General features: G+C 40.6%; 1 protein-coding gene across 3 annotated transcripts; it reads right to left on the bottom strand.

The window, feature by feature from the left end:
* Window positions 1–309: 309 nt before the first annotated feature.
* strip1 (striatin interacting protein 1) lies at window positions 310–21,179 on the bottom strand. 3 transcript variants are annotated; one of them, XM_042707926.1, is made up of 21 exons: window positions 20,906–21,179; window positions 19,910–19,979; window positions 19,699–19,773; window positions 19,360–19,494; window positions 18,345–18,465; window positions 17,888–17,956; window positions 16,683–16,789; window positions 15,828–15,955; window positions 14,867–15,049; window positions 13,232–13,452; window positions 12,721–12,786; window positions 12,545–12,608; window positions 12,251–12,322; window positions 10,669–10,743; window positions 8,114–8,211; window positions 6,658–6,784; window positions 5,467–5,567; window positions 5,248–5,314; window positions 4,385–4,489; window positions 2,626–2,830; window positions 310–1,802 (listed from the first exon to the last, which is right to left on the bottom strand). In XM_042707926.1, exons 1-21 carry the CDS (start codon window positions 21,020–21,022, stop codon window positions 1,552–1,554), a joined length of 2,457 nt encoding a protein of 818 aa, XP_042563860.1. In that variant the 5' UTR covers window positions 21,023–21,179; the 3' UTR covers window positions 310–1,551. The 3 variants fall into 3 exon arrangements, with proteins under 3 accessions (XP_042563860.1, XP_031424414.1, XP_031424413.2); XM_031568554.1 differs by having other exon boundaries at window positions 310–1,799; XM_031568553.2 differs by having other exon boundaries at window positions 19,360–19,488.
* Window positions 21,180–24,044: the final 2,865 nt, after the last annotated feature.

The following is a 24,044-nucleotide window of genomic DNA, read 5'->3' as shown; positions in this document are numbered from 1 at the left end:
AGATGTACGCTGGAGTTCATCAAGAGTTCATGCAGCTTCTCCTTGGAACAATCAGTACACAAAGGGCCAAAGAAAGAAATGAGGAACCTTCACACACAACCTTCATACACGATGATGATGATGCATTTGTTGCTGCCATCTGCAATGATTTGGTAATGAGTGAAAGCAGACCAATAGCATCGCCAGACAATCCCTTTAAACTGAACAACAAAAAAACAAGATCACAACGACAGATGCCGCCAATTCTTCCAAGGAACGAGAACTGTAGGGTTTCTTCTGTTCAGAACAATGAAATTCAACGACACATCATTTGAGGTACAGCATGAAGTTCAAGAGCATTTTATTTATTTGGTGTTTATGTTTGAGATACAATAGGAGGTTAGACACAAACCATGATAAATAACAATTAGAATACTGTTATCAGTAACATAACACATTTTTTAAGATTCTTTTAAAAATCCCTTCAGGTCAGACCTATAAAAACAAGTTACATGATATATTCAGAGAGAGATGATGTTAGAGGATGAGTCCCTTTTGTTTTTCATTGGGTGTCCGAATCTCATGAACCCTTTGGGCTTTCTCATCAAATAATGTGAGACCCCTGTGTAAATACAGATCTGAAGTCATCATTTCACCTCAAACTATCTTCATTAGAAAACCATTTCAACTTAGAATAGCAGACACAAGGAGGAGAAAAACCGTCCCAGGACACAACATAAATCAGGAATAAGCAGCAACAGCCTGTTCCAAAAGAAGCAAACAAACACACACACCTTAAACAAAACGGATTAAGCATGATCCAAGCCCCTCTCTCTCCAGGGAGTCTGGAACCCTTTAGTGTAATATGCATGTATACGAGAGGGTTTCCATGGCAATCCATCTTCTGCAGCACCCCCACACAACCAGTACAAAATGCACACAGTACCAAAAGACTGTTTAAGACCAGAATAAAGCTACTTTGACTTGACTTTTGACTTTGAGAATAGAAGCAATAGAAGGTTCTATCAGAAGAAAAAAGGGTGCTCATAAAAAATGAATGGTGGGCTGGTCTCCAAACACGGGGGGTTTGGTGGATCATGTTCCAGGATGATCTGGACCCGGTGACCACCCACACGTGATCATGTTCCAGGATGATCTGGACCCGGTGACCACCCACACGTGACCAGGATTTTTGGAATGTACCAGAGCGCACTGAGTGTGCTCATTAAAAACATGGTAATTATCAGCATAGATCATTTGACAAACACTGCTGTTGGCATAGTGGTTATACTGCATTGAACATAAGACATGCCAACGCAAGTATTTTTAAGTAGCCTAAACAAAATATTGCCACATCTCTGGCTTTGAGACAGATTTCCCAATTGTGGCTATGCTTCAGTTACTACTATTATTGAATGTCATACTAAATTATGAATCAAAAAATCACATTTCCTTGAACACCTCAATCTTGCTCTGATGTAGGATACCATGCCAAATATGTAACAAGGTATTAAACTGTGTTACCATACACTTTAGAAATCCCCACAGGAGGGTTTGTAAGCATTGGGTCTTTTACTGCAGGAGCTCCTCCCAGGAAATAGGCTTAGAAAACACCTCTCTCTCCAGCCAGAGGTCATAGTTCATCTGGAAGTCCTCTGGCAGGTCCACGCGCTGTCCAAGCACACTCTGCAGGCAGTTGTCCACGGGCAGGTAGTCAGGGTTGGCCTGGTTCTTATCATAGCGGCGGCTGTTAAAGCGCTCAATGTTGGCACGAAGTGCACACTCCTCTGCTTGAAAGTCCCATGGCCGTGCATCCAGGTCTGCTGTCGAGGAAATGGATGTTCATGTATTACTCATTTAATCATCAGTTGGGATCACATTTAAATCTACAACATCATTAGTTGTACAAATCCACTGCAACTTCAATCAGATGCACTTTTGAGGTCGTTGACATACCTTGACATTTTTATATACCCCCCCTCCCCCATCTTAGAAACGCTGACCCCAAAGTGCTACACATACTTATATTCTGGACAAACTCAGTAACAATCATTTGACAGCAGTATAAACGTCATAACTAAAAACTTTGTTTAAATTAATTGTAAACACATACTGTTCAAAACCTATTTTAAATATGTGATAAGATATACACAAAATCTATGACTAATACTTTTGAGTTGACATTTTTTTTTAAACTTCAAATATTAGGCATGACAATTATTGAGTTCTGTTGTACTGACTCCTAGATTTAAAAATGAGTTGCATTTGTGCCTAAAATTGTCATATTGTGTGACATGACAGCTATTGTACATACAATGAAAATGGGGTATACTTTTCTCAAGTAACTCACTTTATCATAATTCTTTAAATCATTACTATCTTGAGATCTAGCATTTCCTTGTGTAAATGAATTTCATTTTGTATTATTTTTCTTTAAATTATGCCCTTGCAACCTAGTAACATTAAGGATCTTTCTTTGCCATGGTCCCAATGGGAATTGGAACCAACCAACCAACATATTGTGAGCGATCATGATGTTGCTGTCGGTAAATGACGATGCAGTGATATTGTGACAGAACAAAACGACAGAGTTGGTGTTCCACTTTTTCATTGTGAGTTTAGCGCCACTGACTAGAGAGAACTCACCGTTTCCATAAGCCCAGTCATCGTTGAGCCTGTGCCGGACCTTCTGGTAGATAGCGGACATGGTCTTCATGTTGCTTTTCCTCCACTGGCGACCCAAGTACTTGGTTTGGACTTTAAGAAGCTTGAGGACGTACAGCTGCATCATGGCCTGCTTCACCTTCAGCGCCCTCTTCAGGATGGGAGCAGACTTGAACACCACCAGCATCTGAAGGAGGGCACAGCTGTGAGTGAGGGTGTGTGTGTGTGTGTGTGTGTGTGTGTGTGTGTGTGTGTGTGTGTGTGTGTGTGTGTGTGTGTGGAGGAGCAGACTTGAACACCACCAGCATCTGGATCAGGCCACAGAAAACCTTCTAAGACAGGGGTTGACAGTTGACAACTCTCTTGTCTGATTAATGATATTATACTTACATTTTAACTCATGGTAAGGATCTTAGAGTTGCTGAGAGCAAATAGTGAGTCCAGGGATACCAATGATCTTAGTAATTATCAGTCTATGCCAGGGGTCTCAAACTCCAATGATCTTAGTAATTATCAGTCTATGCCAGAGGTCTCAAACTCCAATGATCTTAGTAATTATCAGTCTATGCCAGCGGCCTCAAACTCCAATGATCTTAGTAATTATCAGTCTATGCCAGCGGTCTCAAACTCTGATGACCTTAGTAATTATCAGTTTACACCAGGGGCCTCAAACTCCAATGATCTTAGTAATTATCAGTCTATGCCAGGGGTCTCAAACTCCAATGACCTGGGGGCCGATGAGTGTCCAGTCTGGTCAGTAGGGGGCAGGCAAGTGCACATTTACAGGCAAGCTGTTGTATTTGTTGTATTGAAAAAACAAACTTTTTTGATCTGTTGGCTTGCCTATCACAATACTATAGATACCACTGGCATATTTATCATTTTTGATCAGTGGTACAGTGGATCAGTGGTACAATGGTTAGTGTTGTTGAATTGCAAGTAGTGACCTGGGTTCAATTCCTGGGCGATGCAAGATGCACTTTGGATAAAGGTGTTTGCTGAAGTTTTTTGGATCACTTTGTCTCATTGATAGCCCATGACTTACATATACAGCAGTAATAGTGGGATAATATCTTCATCGACAACTACACCTATATTTTTCCTTCATACATGCACATTTCAAAGCAAATGCTGTACTGCACCACTTTTGTATAGTTTGTCACAAGGCTGCAAACAAACAAAACAAAAGCAGAAAACTGAATAACGTTTCAGCAAAAATCTGAATATTTTATTTTATAAAATACATTTATTTAGTGAGGAATAATGTACAGTCCGGCGGTCATTATCGAAACATAAATCCCGACAGGACGAACAGGACACGTCTTGTTTCGTCCTGAAGGGATGAATTTTTCGATAATGACCGCCGGACTATCAATTATCCCGCTTATTATAATGATTTTGTTGCCTTTTTGTGATTTCCGCTAAGAAAAAAATAGTTCTTCACTGTAATGTAACCTTCTTCTTTTCACAAGATTACGTTCATTTACGAGTATTCCCTCTGGGCTGATGATTTCTAACGCACTGACTGGGCCACCACAAATGGCAAGCGATGCGACGGACAAATGCAGAAATTGAATTCTGTGTGTTTGTCAACACCAGTAAAACGTGCTTTGGTCAAACAGAACCACCACAGCCAACTGTTTTGAGGTTACTAGCATGTATGCCGTACTGTTATGTCCAACAAACTGAGTGTGAGTAGCAGAAAAAGGCTTAATCCATGATGTTTGAGAGGATTTTATACCATGGTCCTGGAGTGCTTCCATTTAGTGAGCTTGTTAAGAATCCTCAGCAGGTTGATGCAGGAGAACAGGTTCCTCCAGCAGAACTGATTGTTTTCTCCAGCTTCCTGTAATGGCAAAATGTAAAACACTGATGCCTGAAATTCTCAGTTTACATGCATCTTGAACATCCATGCATGATGTGTGTGTGTGTGTGTGTGTGTGTGTGTGGGGGGGGGGGGGGTCATACACTTAAGAAAAAAAGGTCAGTCAGGATATCTACTTTGTCTCGAACTAAAGTAATTTTCCCGCAGGTGGTCAGAGCAAGACTGATTTCTTTTCATTTACAATATCAGAATTCCAGTGGGTCAAAAGTTTAGGCTACATACACCAAATTCACTGTCTCTTTAGATGGCCTGGAAGCTTCTGGAAACTGACGTCATGACTTTTTGAAGCTCGGCTTGGCTAACTGTCATTATTGGGGGTCAATTGGGGGCGCACCCGTGGCCTTCCTTCAGACACTTTGCTTGGCATCATGGGAAGATCGAAACAAATCAGCTACCTCAAGCGTTCGATTCAAGCCACACCGTTTAAATCAGAATATGAACAAAGTGTACCCTCTGAGAATGGAAAAGCTGAAAGGAAACTTCCTCTCTACTATGGAACTTTGCATCATCAAAATAAAGTAGTTGGACTAACTGAAGGGGATATATATTGAAATTAAATGTTTGCAATTGCGAAAAAAACTGAGATTGAATGTTTTGAGCCAATATGGTGTATTTAGTGTATATAAACATCCGACCTCAACTGTACACAAGAAAGTGATAGAAAATGTGTGAGTGAGTGAGGGACAGAGTTTGTGAGAATAACAAAATAAGCAACTTACTAAACTTTCTGCAGTGAGCTCTGGAAGCTCGTGCACCACACAGTACGGGAAGTCCAACACAGATATACTGAAAGACAGAGATGGTCGTCACATTTTAATCATACAACACAAATAATACACGGAGAAATGGACAATAGAAACAACGAACAATATTATCTTATGAGAATGTACATCAGAAGCTATGCAAGTCATTTGCGGTTCCAATCAAAATCCCCCAACCTGTTCTTAGCAGTGATGTAAGACATGATGTTCTGGTTGAAGAACTTCAGGATGAGAGGAATACAATTGGCAAAGACGAGGTGCTGAGCCATATATTCAAACTGGTGAACAAAATAAAAAAGCACACAACATCACGCGTCAAGTGCGATTCGGAGTTTTTGAAAATATTTGGCAAAGATCGACTGTGCCTGGTACAGCAGTAGAGAACAGGGTTAGTTGCAAATAAGTAACGTTAAACCAAAGTTGGACCAATATTGTCTTGAATCTCAAATAAAAAGCGCCTTGATCAACATGCAGAGGGTTCTAGCACCGGTGCTTAGCGACGCTGCATAGGCACTCTTTGTGTTTCTACCCTTTCTTCTTCTTATGAATCATCATCATCATCATCTGGCTATGGTGTGTATGCAGCCCCTACAACCGTACGGTAAACAGTTTCCAAATTTGGCACACTTACTGGGGACAGTCCCGTGATTCTTTTCACCAATTTTCTTGTTTGTGCCTTGAGCGTGAGCGCTTTAGTGCCACAAACAGGGCAACATTGGTCGGTGTTTATGCACGTAACTACTGAACCATATGGCGGAACATTGGTCGGTGTTTATGCACGTAACTACTGAACCATATGGCGGATTTTCAAACATGAGGTACCACCGGATTCTTTGGATCAAGACAAATTCAATTCAATGCAATTCAATATGTCGTCAATTTCTGCCATATTGGATTGTATGAAAAAGTGTTACATTTTTCTCACAAGCAACCTTTTATTTTAGTCTTCACCAAAATTGACACCGAGTTAGTGTTTTGCCTATGGATGATCAGACTGATAAGTTTCTTCAACATGTGGAACTGTACAGGAAAAAGCAGTGCAAAAGGTTCAATTCATCTCCAGCTCTCGACAAAGGTTCGGGAAAGCCCCTTCAGCCTGTCGCTGTAGTATCCATGAGAGTATGTACTAAATTGGATTTGATTTCTCTACCTTACACAATATTGCAATGTTAGGTACTCAAAGACAATGGTTTTTTTTTACTGAATCATTTTCTGATTGTTCTTTGAGGCAGCTTTGTGGGTTCTTCTAAGGACTGTTTATAAAGCTCTTTCTGGAACCAAAAATGGTTGTCCTATAGCATCACTATGAAGAACCATTTTCAGTACCAGTTAGCACCTTTATTTTTCTGTGTGTAGTTATTTAGGTACCTGGTAAACATGGTTGAGTTTGAAATGTTTGAGAAGCAGCAGAAGGATGGCAGAGATGGCTTTCACAATGATCTCTTTGTGCCGGTTCACATCAACCCCCAACTTCATGCTCTGGAGGACCGTCGTTCTGCAGACACAAAGGACAAATGTTACCAGAACAAAATAGGTGTTAAAACACACACACATATATTGACTGATACACTATTTATAGTCAGTTCTTTTACAATAAATATACTGCAGTCAACATTATACACATGTGAAAAAGTGAATGTGTTCATTTTAAATGGCACCAGTAGTGGGTAACAGGCCCTTTCTGTAAAAAACAGTGGCCTGTGGCAACTCCCTAATGCATGGACCCCGGTCAAAAGACTCCGTAAAAATGAGATACATTTTTGCTAGAATCTCCAATCCAATCTTCCAACACTTCCAGCTTCTGGCCCTTTTCCTTTTTTGTTATTTGGAAATTGTATAAGATGGAAATAAAAAAAGTTATCTTTCTTAAAATATTAAAGAAATGTCTCATCTTTAACCTTAACCTTTTGGAAATCAGGCCATCTTTTACCCGCATAGCTGTTCACAGTAACAGAAATTTTGACTTTGCACAACCTTTGGCAATGACAGGTAGACAATCTTGACGACAATTAACTATGTTACAGTGCCTACCTACCCAGCCCTCCTTCCAGATGTAAAACCAATAATGTCCAACAAACACCGAGACAAACTTGGGACAACAGCTGAGGATCAAAGCAGACCAAACTTTGGTTTTGCTTTAAAAAAAACTGGGTCCATATTTTGATGGTTTTCATAACAATTGGGTTTTTAGAAATAAAAGGGGCGGCTGAGACATTCATCACACTCAACCAAACAGTACACATTCTGTCAAGAGGTCCCCCACGGCAACCAAACAGTATACATTCTGTCAAGAGGTCACTCACACTCAACCAAACAGTACACATTCTGTCAAGAGGTCTCTCACGGCAACCAAACAGTACACATTCTGTCAAGAAGTCCCCCACGGCAACCAAACAGTATACATTCTGTCAAGAAGTCCCCCACGGCAACCAAACAGTATACATTCTGTCAAGAAGTCACTAACGGCAACCAAACAGTACACATTCTGTCAAGAGGTCACTCACGGCAACCAAACAGTACACATTCTGTCAAGAAGTCCCCCACGGCAACCAAACAGTATACATTCTGTCAAGAAGTCCCCCACGGCAACCAAACAGTATACATTCTGTCAAGAAGTCACTAACGGCAAACAAACAGTACACATTCTGTCAAGAAGTCCCCCACGGCAACCAAACAGTATAAATTCTGTCAAGAAGTCACTAACGGCAAACAAACAGTATACATTCTGTCAAGAAGTCACTAACGGCAACCAAACAGTACACATTCTGTCAAGAAGTCACTGACGGCAACCAAACAGTATACATTCTGTCAAGAAGTCACTCACGGCATTTCCTCCGGTAGCACATCTGCCAGGATGTTAATGGAGTCTGTTTTAGCCTTGGACGTGGGAGCTGCTGCAAGCAAGATTTTCAGCAGGGCAATCTGGGAGACAGGATAAACACATTTGCTGATTGAAGAATGAAGATGTGCAGGATTATAATCATGTTATAAACATCATGCATAACAGGTACATCTTTACTCAAACTTCAGGTTCCTGCAAATAATCCTTCCTCCTAAAAAACACATACATCTTAAAAGATAACTCCAGAAATGTTTTAACCTAGTATTGAGTTTAGAGCGCTATCACCAGCAACCGAAAACGGCTAAACAATGTTTAAAAAAAAAAAAAAAAAGACTCTAGCACTGCTGAGCAATGCCCTCTGACGTTTCTTCTGTCTTCTGACGTTCTTCATCTCTATCTTTCCCTATTGAGATGAAGTGTGGAATGTTCGTCCCTCTGTGTTGCCATGGCAGCACTTTGTTAAAGCGATGGTGGAAGTGTGATTTTGTTCATTAGATAACAACCAACTTCATGGATACTCATCTGCTGTGGTATCCAAATAAATGAAGATACTACCTTTGCAGATGAATTCTAGTTCATATTTCAGCTGATGTTTTGCTGTTAATTCGCAGCGATGAGGTAACTCGCCATGACTTGATATGCTAACTAGAATATCTAGCTCAGTGGTCACCAAACTTTTTTGGCCAAAGATCACAAACTCTGCCTTGGTGACAGGCAAGATCTACCTATTGAGGCGTTGAGAGAAAAAGACTGTCCAGACTGTACTTACAACTTAACTTTTTATTTAGCCTAATTGTAATTGAGTGAAATTAAACACTTTGGTCCAGCTTTCAAATTGATGTGACCAAGAACACACTAAATCACTTAATTTCAGTGCAACATAAAAAGGAAAATATTTGTTAACCGCACACAATATGAACAAGAAAAAACAGTTACAACACAACACTGACAATCTTTGTTTTCAGATCATTTGACAGTTGTTTTGAGGCCCCCATGTTGCCACTCTTCAGAGGAGAATCAAGGAGAAGCACATCTTGCAATTGGCTACCTTAGATAGTTTTTCTAATGATTGAATGGACCTTTCTATGGAATTGAAGGCTTAACAAGCTAATCAGGCTAATTATGTGTTGCAATTATTCAGTATTGAGTAGTTACAGGTATTCAAATCATGAAAATGATTAGGGTGCCTAAATATTTGCACAGCCTATTTTTCACATTTGATTTAATTTAAAATACTGCTACACTAAATATCTTTGTCTGGAAAACACCCCAGTACTCAGTGTTAAATAGAAAATGAATAATATACCACTGTGATCTTTTTTTGGTGAAGACAGAGTAAATTATCATGCAGCCTCAGAGGGTGCCAAAACTTTTAATACGACAGTATGCGTGCATATTAATATTTCGAAAACCAACACGGTAATTGGAATGAAGTGGGAGTGGCAGATAACTAACATAAGCGCAAACGTACTCATGTAACGTCACCTTTAACATTAATATTTAGAAACACGTTGCAGTGTTAAACGAGTCGTCGACAAATATCTGTCTCGAAAACCGTTCATTTGGGTAAGCTAATACATAACGTTAATCTATAAATAGACTTAGGATATCGGTTTATTTAACAAACTGGCCGATAATCAAGATAACAACGACATCCAAGAGAGCTCGAGGATGTTATGCACGCGAGTTGAGCCTAGTTGCGAGCTGTCAGACTGTTGGAAATCTCTCTACATTGGTCAGACATTCTGCAACTTTACCCAATCCGACTGAACATGTTGAACTCTTCGACAGTACCTGACAATGACCAACTAACACCAACTGCTGGCGCACACTGACCCAACTGTCGGTGTTTGTTGGCGTTTGTTGAAGAATGTTGGCGTTTGACGGGGCAGTGTGCAAGCTGCTTTAGAAGGGGCATTTAGTGGGAAGGCCTGAAATGGTGAGAAATCGTTGGTGATTACGTTCATATCAACTCTACGGACATCCTCAGATTTAAATAGCTGGCGTTCATGAATTAGGCGGAGATCTTTTCTGACGTTGGTCTTCCGAAGTCCGTTAGAAAACATTTCAGAAGACACTTCAGAAAATGTTCAATTTTTTTTTTTTTCTGTATTTGAAAAAATAAATAATTTGGAGATCGACAGGGAAGGTCTTCGAGATCGACACGTCGATCGCGATCGACAGGTTGGCGACCTCTGATCTAGCTGGTAGCAACCTATGGGTGCAAATGTTACTTTTGCTCATACATAGCTTTATACTCATTGTCCGCAGCCACTTCTCATTGGAAATGAATGGTTCTCCTTTTTTTTTAATAAAGACCGCTAACTTTCTCTAACTAATGAATTATCCTCAGTGTGAATAAAGTGTATTTAAAAAAACAACGCTCAACAATTCTGTTCCAAACCCACAACATCATCCGATAAAAACAGTATTTCCATGGAGATGGGGCGTGCAGCACAAGTGTCTCAGCATGGCAATGAGGAACACTGGAGAAGGTGAAAACACAAACACCATTTGACACAAATATAGACTTTTACCATATACTGAGGCAGGCTGGGAAGGATTCCTTGGTACAGCAACTCTGTGGCAGACATGTCGACCTCCTCTTCACCCTGTTGGAAGAAACAGATGCATACAAACATGCATAACGGGGTCAACAACATGGGATCTGGTAGTTTTACATTTTACATTTACATTTTTTACATTTTAGTCATTTAGCAGAAGCTTTTATCCAAAGCGACTTACATATGTGCGACTTACAATGTATACACATTTTACATTTACACTGATGGCACACTGCACATCAGGAGCAATTAGGGGTTCAGTGCCTTGCTCAAGGACACTTCGACAGGGAATCGAACTAGCAACCTTCTGATTACTAAACGACTTATCTACCCCCTGTACCACTGTCGCCCCTTTACATATGTAGGAAAATGAAAATGTGTTTTACATACATGTAGGAAAATGAAAATGTGTTTTAAATATGTAGTAAAATGAAAATGCTCGTGCCTACAAAGCACTAATTGATTTATAGTCGTAATGTTGCAGGTTGTAAAAGAATGGTTCCTGTATAGTACAACTGACCAATCTATTGAGCCTTTCCACTGTAGGAACTCATGGAACTTCCAAGTGGCTTGAACATTTATAGGAATAGCCTTTTTGTCTTTTGTTTTTCCACTGCGGTACAGGAACCACCAACCCCTTGACGTAATCATTATGTTCTTCACTCGAGACGTCGATTCAACCGAGTCTCAATCATCACCGCACGGCCCCACCCAACAGTTTCAGGGCCGCACAGAAGAATCTACCCATGGTTACATGTTGAAAGTCGTTCCAGTAAAGTTCGAGCAAAACCCACGGCATAACAGACCGCTTTGACATGATTTTGTTCAGTCTCAAGTTGCTTTCGCGTTGCCTGTGGATTCTGTGGATTCTGCACACGTCGCTATGCCCTTATAAGAAGCTGGCGGGGCGTTTATATATGCAAATTCAGGTTTACGAGAAATTGCGTTCAATTTAAGAATAAGTGCACAGCTAAGAACACTTTGGAACGGTTTAAGAAAACATTTCCAGGCGTTCATGAATCCGGCGGAGATCTTATCTTAGGTTGGTCTTTCGAAGTTCATAAGAAGATATTTAAGAAGACACTTAAGAAAATGATCGAGAATGAGGCCCATTGTCTGCCTTATGACAAGGTAAATACAGTTAGTATAAATAACCCCATAATCCCATTAATTCCCATATATTCCCGTTAATTCCCATGGAAAGTTTCCAACTTTAAATATTCCCGGAATTTTGCAACCCTATTCAGAACACACACTGAGATAACGGACTGATTCATTCAGAACACACACACACACACACGCGCACACACACACACACACACACACACACACACACACACACACACACACACACACACACACACACACACACACAGTAGCGTTTATTTACCTTCATTAAGCATTCTTTTAAACATGTTAATGATGGTGATTACAACAGTTTCTGGCAGGCTGTGAAATATAAATGTAAGTAAAAGCTAATCTGCTAAGATGTGGTCCTGGAACCCAGCTTTTTGAAAAGCAGTGTAATTATAACATTTGAGTGAAAGTCAAATACCCCAGAGAGTGGTGTCTTCTGATACTCCTCTTCCTTGGCAATTTGAATCTCTGCTACGGAGATATACTTATGCTGTGGGTGCAAAACAGGCACATTTGAACTTTAACTCATTTATATTTACATAAAATGTACAAACATTAACTTATCTGAAATATTACAATTATTCAGTGGAATTAAATTTCAAGAAATGATATATTTCAAGCTATATAACTCTGAGATTCTTGGCACTCTGAGATTCTTTTGAATGAAGTGCATTACAAAATTATTATTATTATTATTATTATTATAACTGACCTGTTTCAATGTTTTGATGCTTTCATGGATGGGTCTGGGCAAGCCAACTACTGTCTCTATGTCACTGAAACACATAAACAAATAAACAAACAAATCAACTAATCTGTAAACTCGGAGCCATGTTTCGCCTGAACATTACAGAAGACAAGAGCGGAAGAATGGATTCTATTACTTACTTCCCAAGAGTGTACCCAATGAATTTGCTTCTGCTTGATTCCAGAAAGTTCTCTATATCCTTTTCCCTGTTGAATAAATATAGAACACTTTGAATGAGCTGTGAAATATCACAGTATCACCTTTTATTTGATTCCCTTCAAATGTAACATTTTGAATTGAAATGAATGGGTGTAACGGTGGCCAGCGGGTCCAGTGCTGTGTAGTGAGTGAACCTCACTCCCACACACCTTAAGACACGTGTGTGTGTGTGTGTGTGTGTGTGTGTGTGTGTGTGTGTGTGTGTGTGTGTGTGTGTGTGTGTGTCCAGCGGGGACAGTGCAGTGTAGTGAGTGAACCTCACTCCCCCCACACCTTAAGCGCCAGAGGCTTGTACCCCTGGGTTTTTTAACCTCCTTGCTAGCATGGCCGTCTCCCATAACTGAGTCCTGTGCAGGACTGTGCTTGTCTACCTACACAAGGCGGGTTACATGAGCCTAAAATCTGCACTGCAGGCAAACCAAAGACCTGTACCTGACTTTGGGCGCCCAAGGTAGACCCTTTGGGAAGGACAATCTTTCACAGGGGGGCTGTGGGACGGGCTGGGGCATGACTTCGTCCCGCTCCAGTGGAAAGTTCTCGGGCTCGAGGTTGTTCTCGCTGTCGTCGTTGTCGTCCTCGTCCTCGCGTCCGTCGTCTGCTTTGTAGGGGTCCTTCTCATTAAAGGCATCCAGATTGTCTTGCTTGATGAGGGCCTGAAGGAAAGAAAAGGACCACTTTCCACTTTACATTTTTCAATTTGACTTATTTCTATAGCATATATTGAAATTGTCTCAAGGGGCTTTTCCAGAGGCCAGAGTCTGATCCCAGACCTGAAGCAAGCACTAAGGCAAAATCTGTGTCTTTTTATAAGTGTTTTGTAACTTGTAAAATGTATTTATTTAACATTAATGTAACATTTATTTATTTACTTATCTGTGTCTCTTTACAAGTGTTTGTAACCCCCCCCCCCAGCAGCTTAGTTTGACGATGACCGTGCTGAGTAGTCCTTTACGGTGCCAGTGCGGTTAGTACGTTTATTTTATTTTATTTATTTATCTCTAGAAAATCTGTGTGTTTTTTTTACAAGTGTTTGTAACCCCCCCCCCCCCTTTTCTTTCCTACTGTGAGGCGCATTGTGTTACTTCCTTGTATGAAATGCGCCGTACAAATAAAGTTTGATTTGATTTGATTTGATTTGATTTGATAAGGTGAAGGTGGCAAAGAAACACTTTTAACACGAAGAAACCTTCAGCAGAAACCCAGTTCATAACTGTTCTTCCTCCGGCAACTGAAGTAGAATCATGCCAAAATGACTATTAACCGCAGTTAATACATTGATTTTGTTAAATTTCTGCAGCTCTGCTGGTTAATACACACAAGGTGTGTCCTATACACGGGATGCATTTTTTCCCCTGGTAGTTAGTAGCATGCCCAGTAACTGTCTGGTAAAGTGTGAAGGGGTCTCTCTCTCTCTCTCTGCCTTTTACATACGAATCCCATTAATGTATCAGGTACAAACATCATCAGATAGAAACACACTCAGTCCCATTCAGTCCTCCACGACCATACAGTAACGGGTGTGGTGTATTCCCACCAGACTGGATTTAACAGGATGCCATGGAGCGCCAATTGAAAGTATGAACTATCCTATCCAATGTGTTGGGAATGCTAACATAACCAAAGAATGAAAAAAAAGAAAAAAAGAATGACAAATTTAAATTTAGCTGAAATACTCGCGTTTTCAGCCAATATACATTGTTTCTCTAAGCGTTTGAATGTGGAGTTTGTGTAATCTAATAAAATGTTGTTGGCGACATGCTTAATATACATTGGACAGTGTCATCACCACAAGCTAGCTGAGAGGTTTTCAAGGCTGCAATCTTCCAAAGGCTTATTGGCGTGAGTTTGACAAAGACTAATCAAACTTTTTGACGTGAGATTCATTTCTTTGGATCCTAGCCTGAGACAGGACTGAGGTCAATGACTTGGGGCATCTGGGAAAAACCACAAATCTCCATGAGACAGTGATGACACCAATAAGGTTACACAGCCTACGTGGCATTCTTTCATGAATCCCATTGGCCTGTGTGCGGCGGCGTGCGGCGGTGGCGTCTGTGAGCGGCGTACCTTATGCTCCCTGCGAGCACGTTTCTGCTGCTGCTCTAGAAGATCCGAGGTGGAGGCGGGGGGGGAGGCGGCCCTCATGCTCCGCACCACACGGATGCTGTCCTCTGGCAGGGGGGGCAGGCCCAGATCCCCCCGCTTCTGCACCTTGATGTTCAGCAGCTGCTCAAAGCCTCCCAGAGTGAACTAGGGATAGAGCACATGGAATACAGGGACTCAATGACCTGTGACCTGGAGGGAACCGTACGGAGAGCTCAATGACCTGTGACCTTGAGGGAACCTTACGGAGAGCTCAATGACCTGTGACCTTGGGGGAACCGTACAGAGAGCTCAATGACCTGTGACCTTTGACCTTGGGGGAACCGTACGGAGAGCTCAATGCACATGAGCCAGTCACTGGCATGTCATGACACTAATTATGGGCTAGTCACACATGAATTGTTAAGACAGTTTCAGAGACATTTTGACCAACAAAAACTCATTATGCTTGCCATGGCTTTTACGCTCTCAGTGCTGTGCGAATGTAGTCACCAGAAATGTCTTTATGTTCAGTAAAAATACAGTCACATTCGGCTATGGAATGAACTAATGCATCAAAGAAGATCGGTATGATCCTACAGAAGCCAATTTCATGCTCATTATTGTAGAGTGTTCACAGAGCAGTGGAGTGAAAACCTCTACAACACACATAGAGCAGTGTAGACCACATCAACACACATAGAGCAGTGGAGACTGGTGTGGACCACATCACTTCTGTTGGATTTCACTTACTTATTTCAGTAAAGCATTAAAGGAGTTAACACACACCATCTTGCAATCGTGGCTATTTCAAACCAAAACTAAGATACAGTCAAATCAAATGAAAACATGTGTGATTGTTTGTATACGTGAGAGAGAGAGAGAGAGAGAGAGAGACAGAGACAGAGACAGAGACAGAGAGAGAGAGAGAGAGAGGGCCACTCACCAGGATGCTCTTCCACAGGAGCAGCAGCACTTTCTTCATGGGGAAGTGTGGGGCGTGACCACTGCAGAACTTCGTCACCATGCCAAAGAGCATCACTGACATCGGTTCATTGTTGTACATTGGTGCGCCTATAACCAATCAATCAATCAATCAATCAATCAATCAATCAATTTGTTTATTTGATCAAGAGGGACAGTGTACATTCATGAACATTAAAATGTAAATGCACCCAATTATAGCCAAAAGGCTAGTTTCCATTGGCAGTCCCCCTGCCAGAGTGAAAAAGGCTATACAACCTAAAAAAGGCATACATAACATTGACAATAAATCAAAAAAATAAAATAAGATACAATCCCAATATACAAGTTCATAACATGGAGTACACACATTTATCTGTATATGTGATGGAAGCTTAAGTCTTGAGATTCATTTATTTATCTGGATATGTGATGGAAGCTTAAGTCTTCAGATTCATTTCATTGACAATCTACCATTTAATCTGAGGTTGCAAAAAATGAAAGAGGATTTTAAAGATGTGCAGAAACAAACACAGCCCCTACCCAGTTCACTTTTAAACGTCTCTCGAGCTGCTAAAGAGGATTTTAAAGATGTGCAAGAAACAAACACAGCACCTACCCAGTTCACTTTTAAACGTCTCTCGAGCTGCTAAAGAGGATTTTAAAGATGTGCAAGAAACAAACACAGCACCTACCCAGTTCACTTTTAAAGGTCTCTCGAGCTGCTCTCCACACACACACACACACACACACACACACACACACACACACACACACACACACACACACACACACACACACACACACACACACACACACACACACACACAGCCCTTACCCAGTTCACTTTTAAACGTCTCTCGAGCTGCTCTGCACTCTGGGCTGTCCGTCGGGTCCTCCTGTTGGATGGTCTCCACCATGAGGTACATGATGTTCAGCAGGATCCTGCAGCACAAGCACACGGCAGTTTAAGAAGAAGTATACCAGTTTAAGAAAAAGTATACCAGTTTAATCAAGAAGTATTCACATCCATAAGCACAGCACACGGCATCAGACCGGTTTAATCAAGAAGCACAGCACACGCCATCAGACCAGTTTAATCAAGAAGAAGTATTGACATGCATGAGTCAATACTTTATCCATGTGTCATTTCACATAACTTAATTTCTGAACTTATTTCTTTTGGTTTCTTTGTATGTATGGATTACTTGGGTTTTAGCCAACATCACATTACAATAGCACATTTGGAAATATATTTACTGAGAAAAAATACTTATTTTCCCCACTGAATATGCTGGTCTATTGAGAGTAAATGCTGCCAGCCTCTTCTTCTCCCGAGATCTCAACCTTTGCAAGCTATTGATACGGCCATTTTGGTTGTAGCTTTTTTAAATTTAATTATTAATCAAAATTGAATGAGAGAAGAGAGTATATTTTATGACACTGATTTTTATTTTGACCACCATTGTTGGCACCACACTTCGTGTTCAACTTTATTGATCTGCTGTTGTGTTGAATAGTTGAACCCTATCCAATCTGGTGAGATCACCAACATTTTATTGGTGCTGTTGTCAGGATAGCACAACATTATCTTGGTGTGCCCCCTGTGAGGAGATTTGATGCATAATTGCACTCACATTTATTTGGCCTCCAGGCACATGGTTTAGGTACCTTCCATGATTCTGCTGCTGGCACATATTATACCTACAGCAACCAACTTCTACCAACCTAAATAAAAACTTTACAAAAAAGTTTGGCGTGTGCAATCAGCTGATGCGATGGGAGACCCCTCCAATTGCACATCACAAATACTCTGTGCTTTAGCCTACATACCAAACACGACTTGCTTATGCCAGGGCAATGTTACAATTCAATTCAATTCAATTCAATTCAATAATTTACTCTTCTGGCTGAACAGTGTACTGCTTGAATTCAAGGTAAACTTAGTTTTGGCAACCTGACCTACCATTTATAATGAAACTTAAATTAAAGAGACCAGCATTAATATTACACCGGCATTGTGTGTGTGTGAAAACGATATACCTGAGGTCGGTGCTGTCTGCCAGAGAGATAGCTGGTTTTCTCACCGCACTGCTGCACGCCGCACTGTTACTGTAGGGGAGGAACCACACAACAGGCAGGAGAGAGAGAGAGTTCAGACAAGGACAAGTCACGCACACACTGAAACTGTGAAACCCCTTTGGATCTTTTGATATGAATGTGGCAAAAACATCTATTCATTTACATTTACATTTAGTCATTTGGCAGACGCTTTTATCCAAAGCGACTTACAATGTATACACATTTTACATTTACACTGATGGCACACTGCACATCAGGAGCAATTAGGGGGTTCAGTGTCTTGCTCAAGGACGCTTCGACAGGGAATCGAACTAGCAACCTTCTGATTACTAAACGACTTATCTACCCCCTGTACCACTGTCGCCCCATTCAGCATCAAATGATCAGACCCCCCTCTTTAGCAAGACCCACTCCTTACTCAATCTCCATGTTCAGCAGTTCCACCAGCGCGGAGAACGTGCCCACCTCCAGCAAGAGGAAAGTGTTGTAACGCATCCAGTGCTGCACCTCTGCTTCAGACGAACACTCCGCAAACGTGCCTGTGCAGATGGATGGGACAAGGAAAAGCACCGATGACTTCATGAACTCGAGTAACTGAACTGGAAAATCCACTTTCCTCTGTAATAAAACTCTCCGATTTTATAGCTGCAAACACTGATATGGGGGACCGAGCACTTCAGTGGAGCATAGTCCACGTTGAAACCTACTGTCACTCCTAGCTAGTTTTTGACATTTGACAAACAATTGACTGGGATATGGACAAAACAATCTTTCATTAAAACTAGTATATTCACCACATATGATCTTCAGACGAAGCCTACGTGGCTCTTTGATTTCCAAAAGTGTTGGCCCATCACAGCCAAACAGGAAGTGAGCTCATATCACAGCCAGTCTTCTTCAACCAATCGATATTGCAACTTTCTGTGAGTGCTAACAGCCATCCATCCACTTGATGCAATGACATCAAGTTTCCATGGCAACTCTGGCCTGCTGGGCCCACTCATTGCTGCTTACAGCTATATTTAGCACAATATTTTGGATCGTCTCAGAATGGGGACTTAAAGGTAGAGTCTTTGATTCTAATCCAATACACTTTGTCAATTACAGGAAGTTGCTCCTCAAAGTCTCCCCAAATACTTTAAACGAGGCTGTGTAGGTCATTTGGCTGTGTTTTACACTTAAGGAAGATATTACATTACATCTAAGGACGATTTATGGTTTCCTTTTGTATCAGTTGCACTACTGTAACCAAAACCTTATAAACTATACTCACATACATGTGTGAACATTTGCTGTCAAGGTGAATGTGTGTGTGTGTGTACCCTGTGTGTGTGTGTGTGTGTGTGTGTGTGTACCCTGTGTGTGTGTGTGTGTGTGTGTGTGTGTGTGTGTGTGTGTACCCTGTGTGTGTGTGTGTGTGTGTGTGTGTGTACCCTGTGCAATGTAGAGTATGGCTCTGGCGATCTTCAGTCTTTTCTCACGGGCAGTCATCTCCAGGCCATCCAATAGGCGCATGGCATGTGCCCGGTGATGGCCGGAGTCTAACTCTGTCCAGCCTTTATCTGTTACTGACAGAAGGAAAGGGTGTGATTTAAAAATAGAAACAATGAGAGTGAAAAAGTATAAGATAGATAAAAAATCAAGTAAAAGTCTGATATTTAGCAGCCGCTTTTATCCAAAGTGATGTAACTACATAAACAGACAAATGAAGGGGGCATGTTCCACAAAGGTTGTTCAATAACATGTGAACAATTTAACTTAAGTTTTTTTACCATGAGTTTTGAAGTCTTCTTCAAAACATTTTCTGTTCAATATGAACTCAGGTCCCTCGGTATAACTGTATATCTCTGAAAGAAATAAGCATGGTAAGACAGTGTGTGTGTAAAAGGGTAAAAAAAAAAAAAAACATTTTAATCATCAGTCTACCAAACGTATTAAAACGAATACCACTGGAAAATGGCACACAACTAAAAAAAAACTCACCGGAAAGTTCAGCTGCCCACTTGTCTATGTCCGCATATTCAAATTCCAGATCTGGAGACTCGGAGAAGCCCTGACGAATAATGACATCCAAACAGCAGAAAATATTCAACATATGGTTATAGGGGACGGAGCGGTCTAGCGGACACCAAGTGTCACAGTACACAAAGCTAATGGTCGATTTCTGTAAATTGCTCGTATCAAAGCTTGTACCCGGTTACACCATAGACATTTATACTTCTTAGACATGTATATATGTCTATGGGTTATACCTACGAAGACAGCTAACGTTAGTTGGCAAAATGACTTGCCAAGCTACTTAGCAAACATGAGCTAACGCAGCTATCTCTAGCTAGCCAAAACAAATCAGTATGCTACAAACAATATCCTTCCACAACTAATGCACACAACGTAACATTAAGCTTAACGTTCACTGAATTAAACGTTCATTAAATAATGAAAAACTCAAAAAATTAAGTCAACTGTTGATGAATTGTTATCATTCTCACATTGATTTTCTTGCTAACGTTTACATTTGGCACAATATTTTATGGATTGACAAAGGCCTCTTTGTGAAAGTGAACTGAATAAAGTTATAGGTTACACCCCATGCATGGTAACGTTAACCTAAATGAACGTTACTCCTGTAATAACTCTGTTAATACAGTGTGGTTACCCCCTTCATCGTACTTTCTTCTTTCGTGAGAAGCTGAATACACCATTAGCATACAACAACATTAGATAAAACAGCTGATACTTCATTAGCATAGCAAATGTGTCATCCATGAGTCGGTGACATATTGCCATGTACCTTATTCAAATGGATAAACTAAGGTAATTCCCACAATATAACATAATCGGGGAATACTTGCTACATACTGGCTTGGAAAGTATGGCCTAACGTTAGCCCATTATGCTAACTAACATATCCTACGTTACCTAAGCTAGACCACTAAGATAACGTTAACACGACTGTACAGCTATTTGGACTTCACTTACCTCCGAGTCTTTTCGCTGGTTGCGGGCGCACTCGACCCGGCTTTTGTTCGTTAACATCGACCTCTGTCTATTATTCATAATACCACTAATGTTACCGCAATTGCCACCACCGTCCATCTCTCCCTTTGCCAAGTAACGTTATGTTAGCCAGCATATGACGCTTTCCTAATCAGATGTTTTTCTCTAGCATTGTTACTGTCGTTACAGCACAGATTCTAGATCGGCGGAGGAAATGGGGGATAGTTCCGGTCTGCATAAAGAGGCGTACCACTGACGCGTTTAAGACGTCACATAGTTTAAATCGGTGGTGGAGACTAGGGATCTGCGACCCATGATGAGATTCAGACAATACACTCACATCTGATGTGTGTGTGCCATATTTCGTGAATTTCTAAGCATTAAAAGCGCTATTTTCCTTTTCCACATGGCGGCGGTGGTCTCCGCCGCGTTCAATGTTTTTGTATCGATAAAGCTTTATTCTGTGCCTTCCCCTTACTTGATTAAGTCCACAACTCATTGAGTGAAAACAAAATCAATGTCTGCTTCTACTAATAGGCCATTAAGAGTTAATTTGTTACTTATCATGCAAAATGCTTCCCGAAATTGCGGAATCAGCAACACCAACAGGCAAAAACCCTTCTCAGAATGGCTCTAAAAGTATATGTCACGAAGAATTAGAAAATAGAAATATATTGCAACAGCGACATCTTCTGGACATTTTCATTACGGCCAACATTCATAATAATAAACTCGAGCTTGTTGGTGCTGAAAAAACATTGAAGCTGACGTATTGTTATGAACGTTGTTATGGGTTTGAAGTAGCTTATACAATGGCATAACATTTCAATCTTAAATCTTAACAGTTCTAACCTAAACCCCAAAATATTGTTACAAAAATGTACTTATTTAGAATTTGCATGATGCATTACAATCATTTCTTGTGTGATGTCTGATTTGTCTTATTTAAACAGGTGTGTATTTGGTGTAGGCACTGCTGAAGGACCTTAATTCATCGTTATTATACCCTATTAATTAAATCTGTTCATTATACCTTTAATTATATTATACCTTTCAATGACAGGCAACAACAACATCCTCACAATGCCTGCAACAACAGCCTCTTGGTAAGTGTGAGCCCTATAAAAACCTATATTGCAGCGTGAAGTACAGCTGTGTGTTTTACCTGTGTGTTAAGTGGGTCCTTTTGGGCTCCCCTGTCGTCACAAGATGTATGGGGGGTTACATTTACAAAAAACAGAAAAACAAAGGCGTTTCTATGCGGTGTATTTAGATTAGATTAGATTCAACTTCATTGTCATTGCAGAGTACAAGTACTGAGGCAACGAAATGCAGTTTAGCATCCAACCAGAAGTGCAAAATAGCAAAAAGTGCAGAGTATGTGCATATGTAAAGTGTAATAAGTGAATAAATAGATATGTACAGTAAGTGAATAAATAGAATAGAATATAGTATTGAGGCACAAGGCAATGTCCTCAAATCTAAAAGTTCTATCTCCAACTCAATTCTTCAGGATTGGCAATATAAGCTACATTTCACCACCAACCCTTTTTCTTCTGAGAATGTCCATTTTGATGATAACAACCTGTATTAACGCTGACAATAGTATTTTTCAGAATCTTTGACGAATCTGGTCCAATCTATCACAACGACAAGTGAACCTAAGAGAGGAGTGTCAAACCAGTTTTCCGGCATATTCATCTAAAAAGGCATGCGCTTCATGGCGGTAAAGATGCACCAGTGACCTCTAAATGGAAAGAATGGGTGAACCACACAGCAGATGCAGAGGTCAACATTTCGCCAAAGCATACACATTTGTTGGAGGACAATGTCATAGGTAAGGACAAATCTAAACACATTTAATCTTGTGTAGGATTGAGCAGCATCAAGCAGTGAGATTGGTGATTGCATCCAACTGAATAGGCTTCCCCACACTTCCTTTAGCATGCACCTACGCCCACCGTCAGGTGGCATAAACACAGGGGCAGGCCCTCTCTCTAGAGTCTGTGTTTTGGATGGACCTTTTTGGGCTACTGTAGAAACATGACATTGCAACATGATGGTAGCCTCAGTAGAAGAGGATTATATTATATATAATATATTATATTATTGAGAACACAGCAATTCACAGTGACCTGTGATTATACACAGCTGAAAGCGCACCCTGATAGCAAGAGGCCAGTGGACCACTGTGGACCACTGCCAGAGCTGGGAGAGCTCTGGGGGGCCTGCTGTTGAGTAAGTTCTCTTCTTTACTCATTTATACTTTAGTCTTTAATTGACCAAGGCATTTTTCACCTTGAGAGCCTTCTAGTTCTTCTGTTTAGAAGCTGATATTTTTTAATAGATTATGCCAAGGATATGATTTACAAATTCCAGGAATTGCTAAAGTTGATGTGATTTTCTTAATATCCACACACTCAGTCACGGTAAAGATGAAGAGAAGAGAAGATGAAGTCTGAGAGCAGACCAGAACCAACGCCCACCAGTGGACCCAAATATGCTTGCTATCTGGGTAATTATGAACACTATATTTCACTTCCACTAATAGACATATTCTCTCTTTGTTCAGTTGAAATAGCAAATAACATATTTAGCTCATCTTTAGATTCTTTGCCAACTTGATGCTGTTTGATGATTGATTGATTGATTAATGGTGTATCGTCACTAAGATATTTGGTTATGGCTACATTCTCATATCTTGACATTTTACCAAGATGTTGCTGTGTATGGTTGATACGTTGATGGAACATTGATGTTTTGCTGCTACAAAAGAATGTCCATTAAATATTGCACTAAATTAAATAGAGCTGTGTTGAGTTTCTGAGTGCTAACAAGTCATGCTATACTTTGAGAAAGGATAGAACAGATGAGACGCTAAGGTTACATCAGAAGCTTGGCTATGTGTAGGCTAGCCTTTCAACAGATGAGACGCTGAAGTTACATCAGAAGCTTGGCTATGTGTAGGCTAGCCTTTCAACAGATGAGACGCTGAAGTTACATCAGAAGCGTGGCTATGTGTAGGCTAGCTAACAGATGGCAGGCCTAGTGTTATTCTGACTTAGAGTAAACCACATACTCATAAACTTCTTCCTACATGGGAGTTTTTTTTTCCAATAAA

Source organism: Clupea harengus, chromosome 5 (assembly GCF_900700415.2).
Source record: "Clupea harengus chromosome 5, Ch_v2.0.2, whole genome shotgun sequence".
Lineage (NCBI taxonomy): Eukaryota > Metazoa > Chordata > Actinopteri > Clupeiformes > Clupeidae > Clupea > Clupea harengus.
The sequence above is the reverse complement of the archived record's forward strand: the minus strand, read 5'-3'. Positions and strand labels throughout refer to the sequence as shown.

Coding starts and splice junctions, on each gene's coding strand:
- strip1 (XM_042707926.1), bottom strand. CDS start 21,022: ATGGACGGTGGTGGCAATTGCGGTAACATTAGTGGTATTATGAATAAT. Junction 15,050..15,827: donor TCCTGTGGAAGAGCATCCTG/GTGAGTGGCCCT, acceptor CTCTATCCCTAG/TTCACTCTGGGAGGCTTTGA. Junction 12,609..12,720: donor ATTGGGTACACTCTTGGGAA/GTAAGTAATAGA, acceptor TATGTGTTTCAG/TGACATAGAGACAGTAGTTG.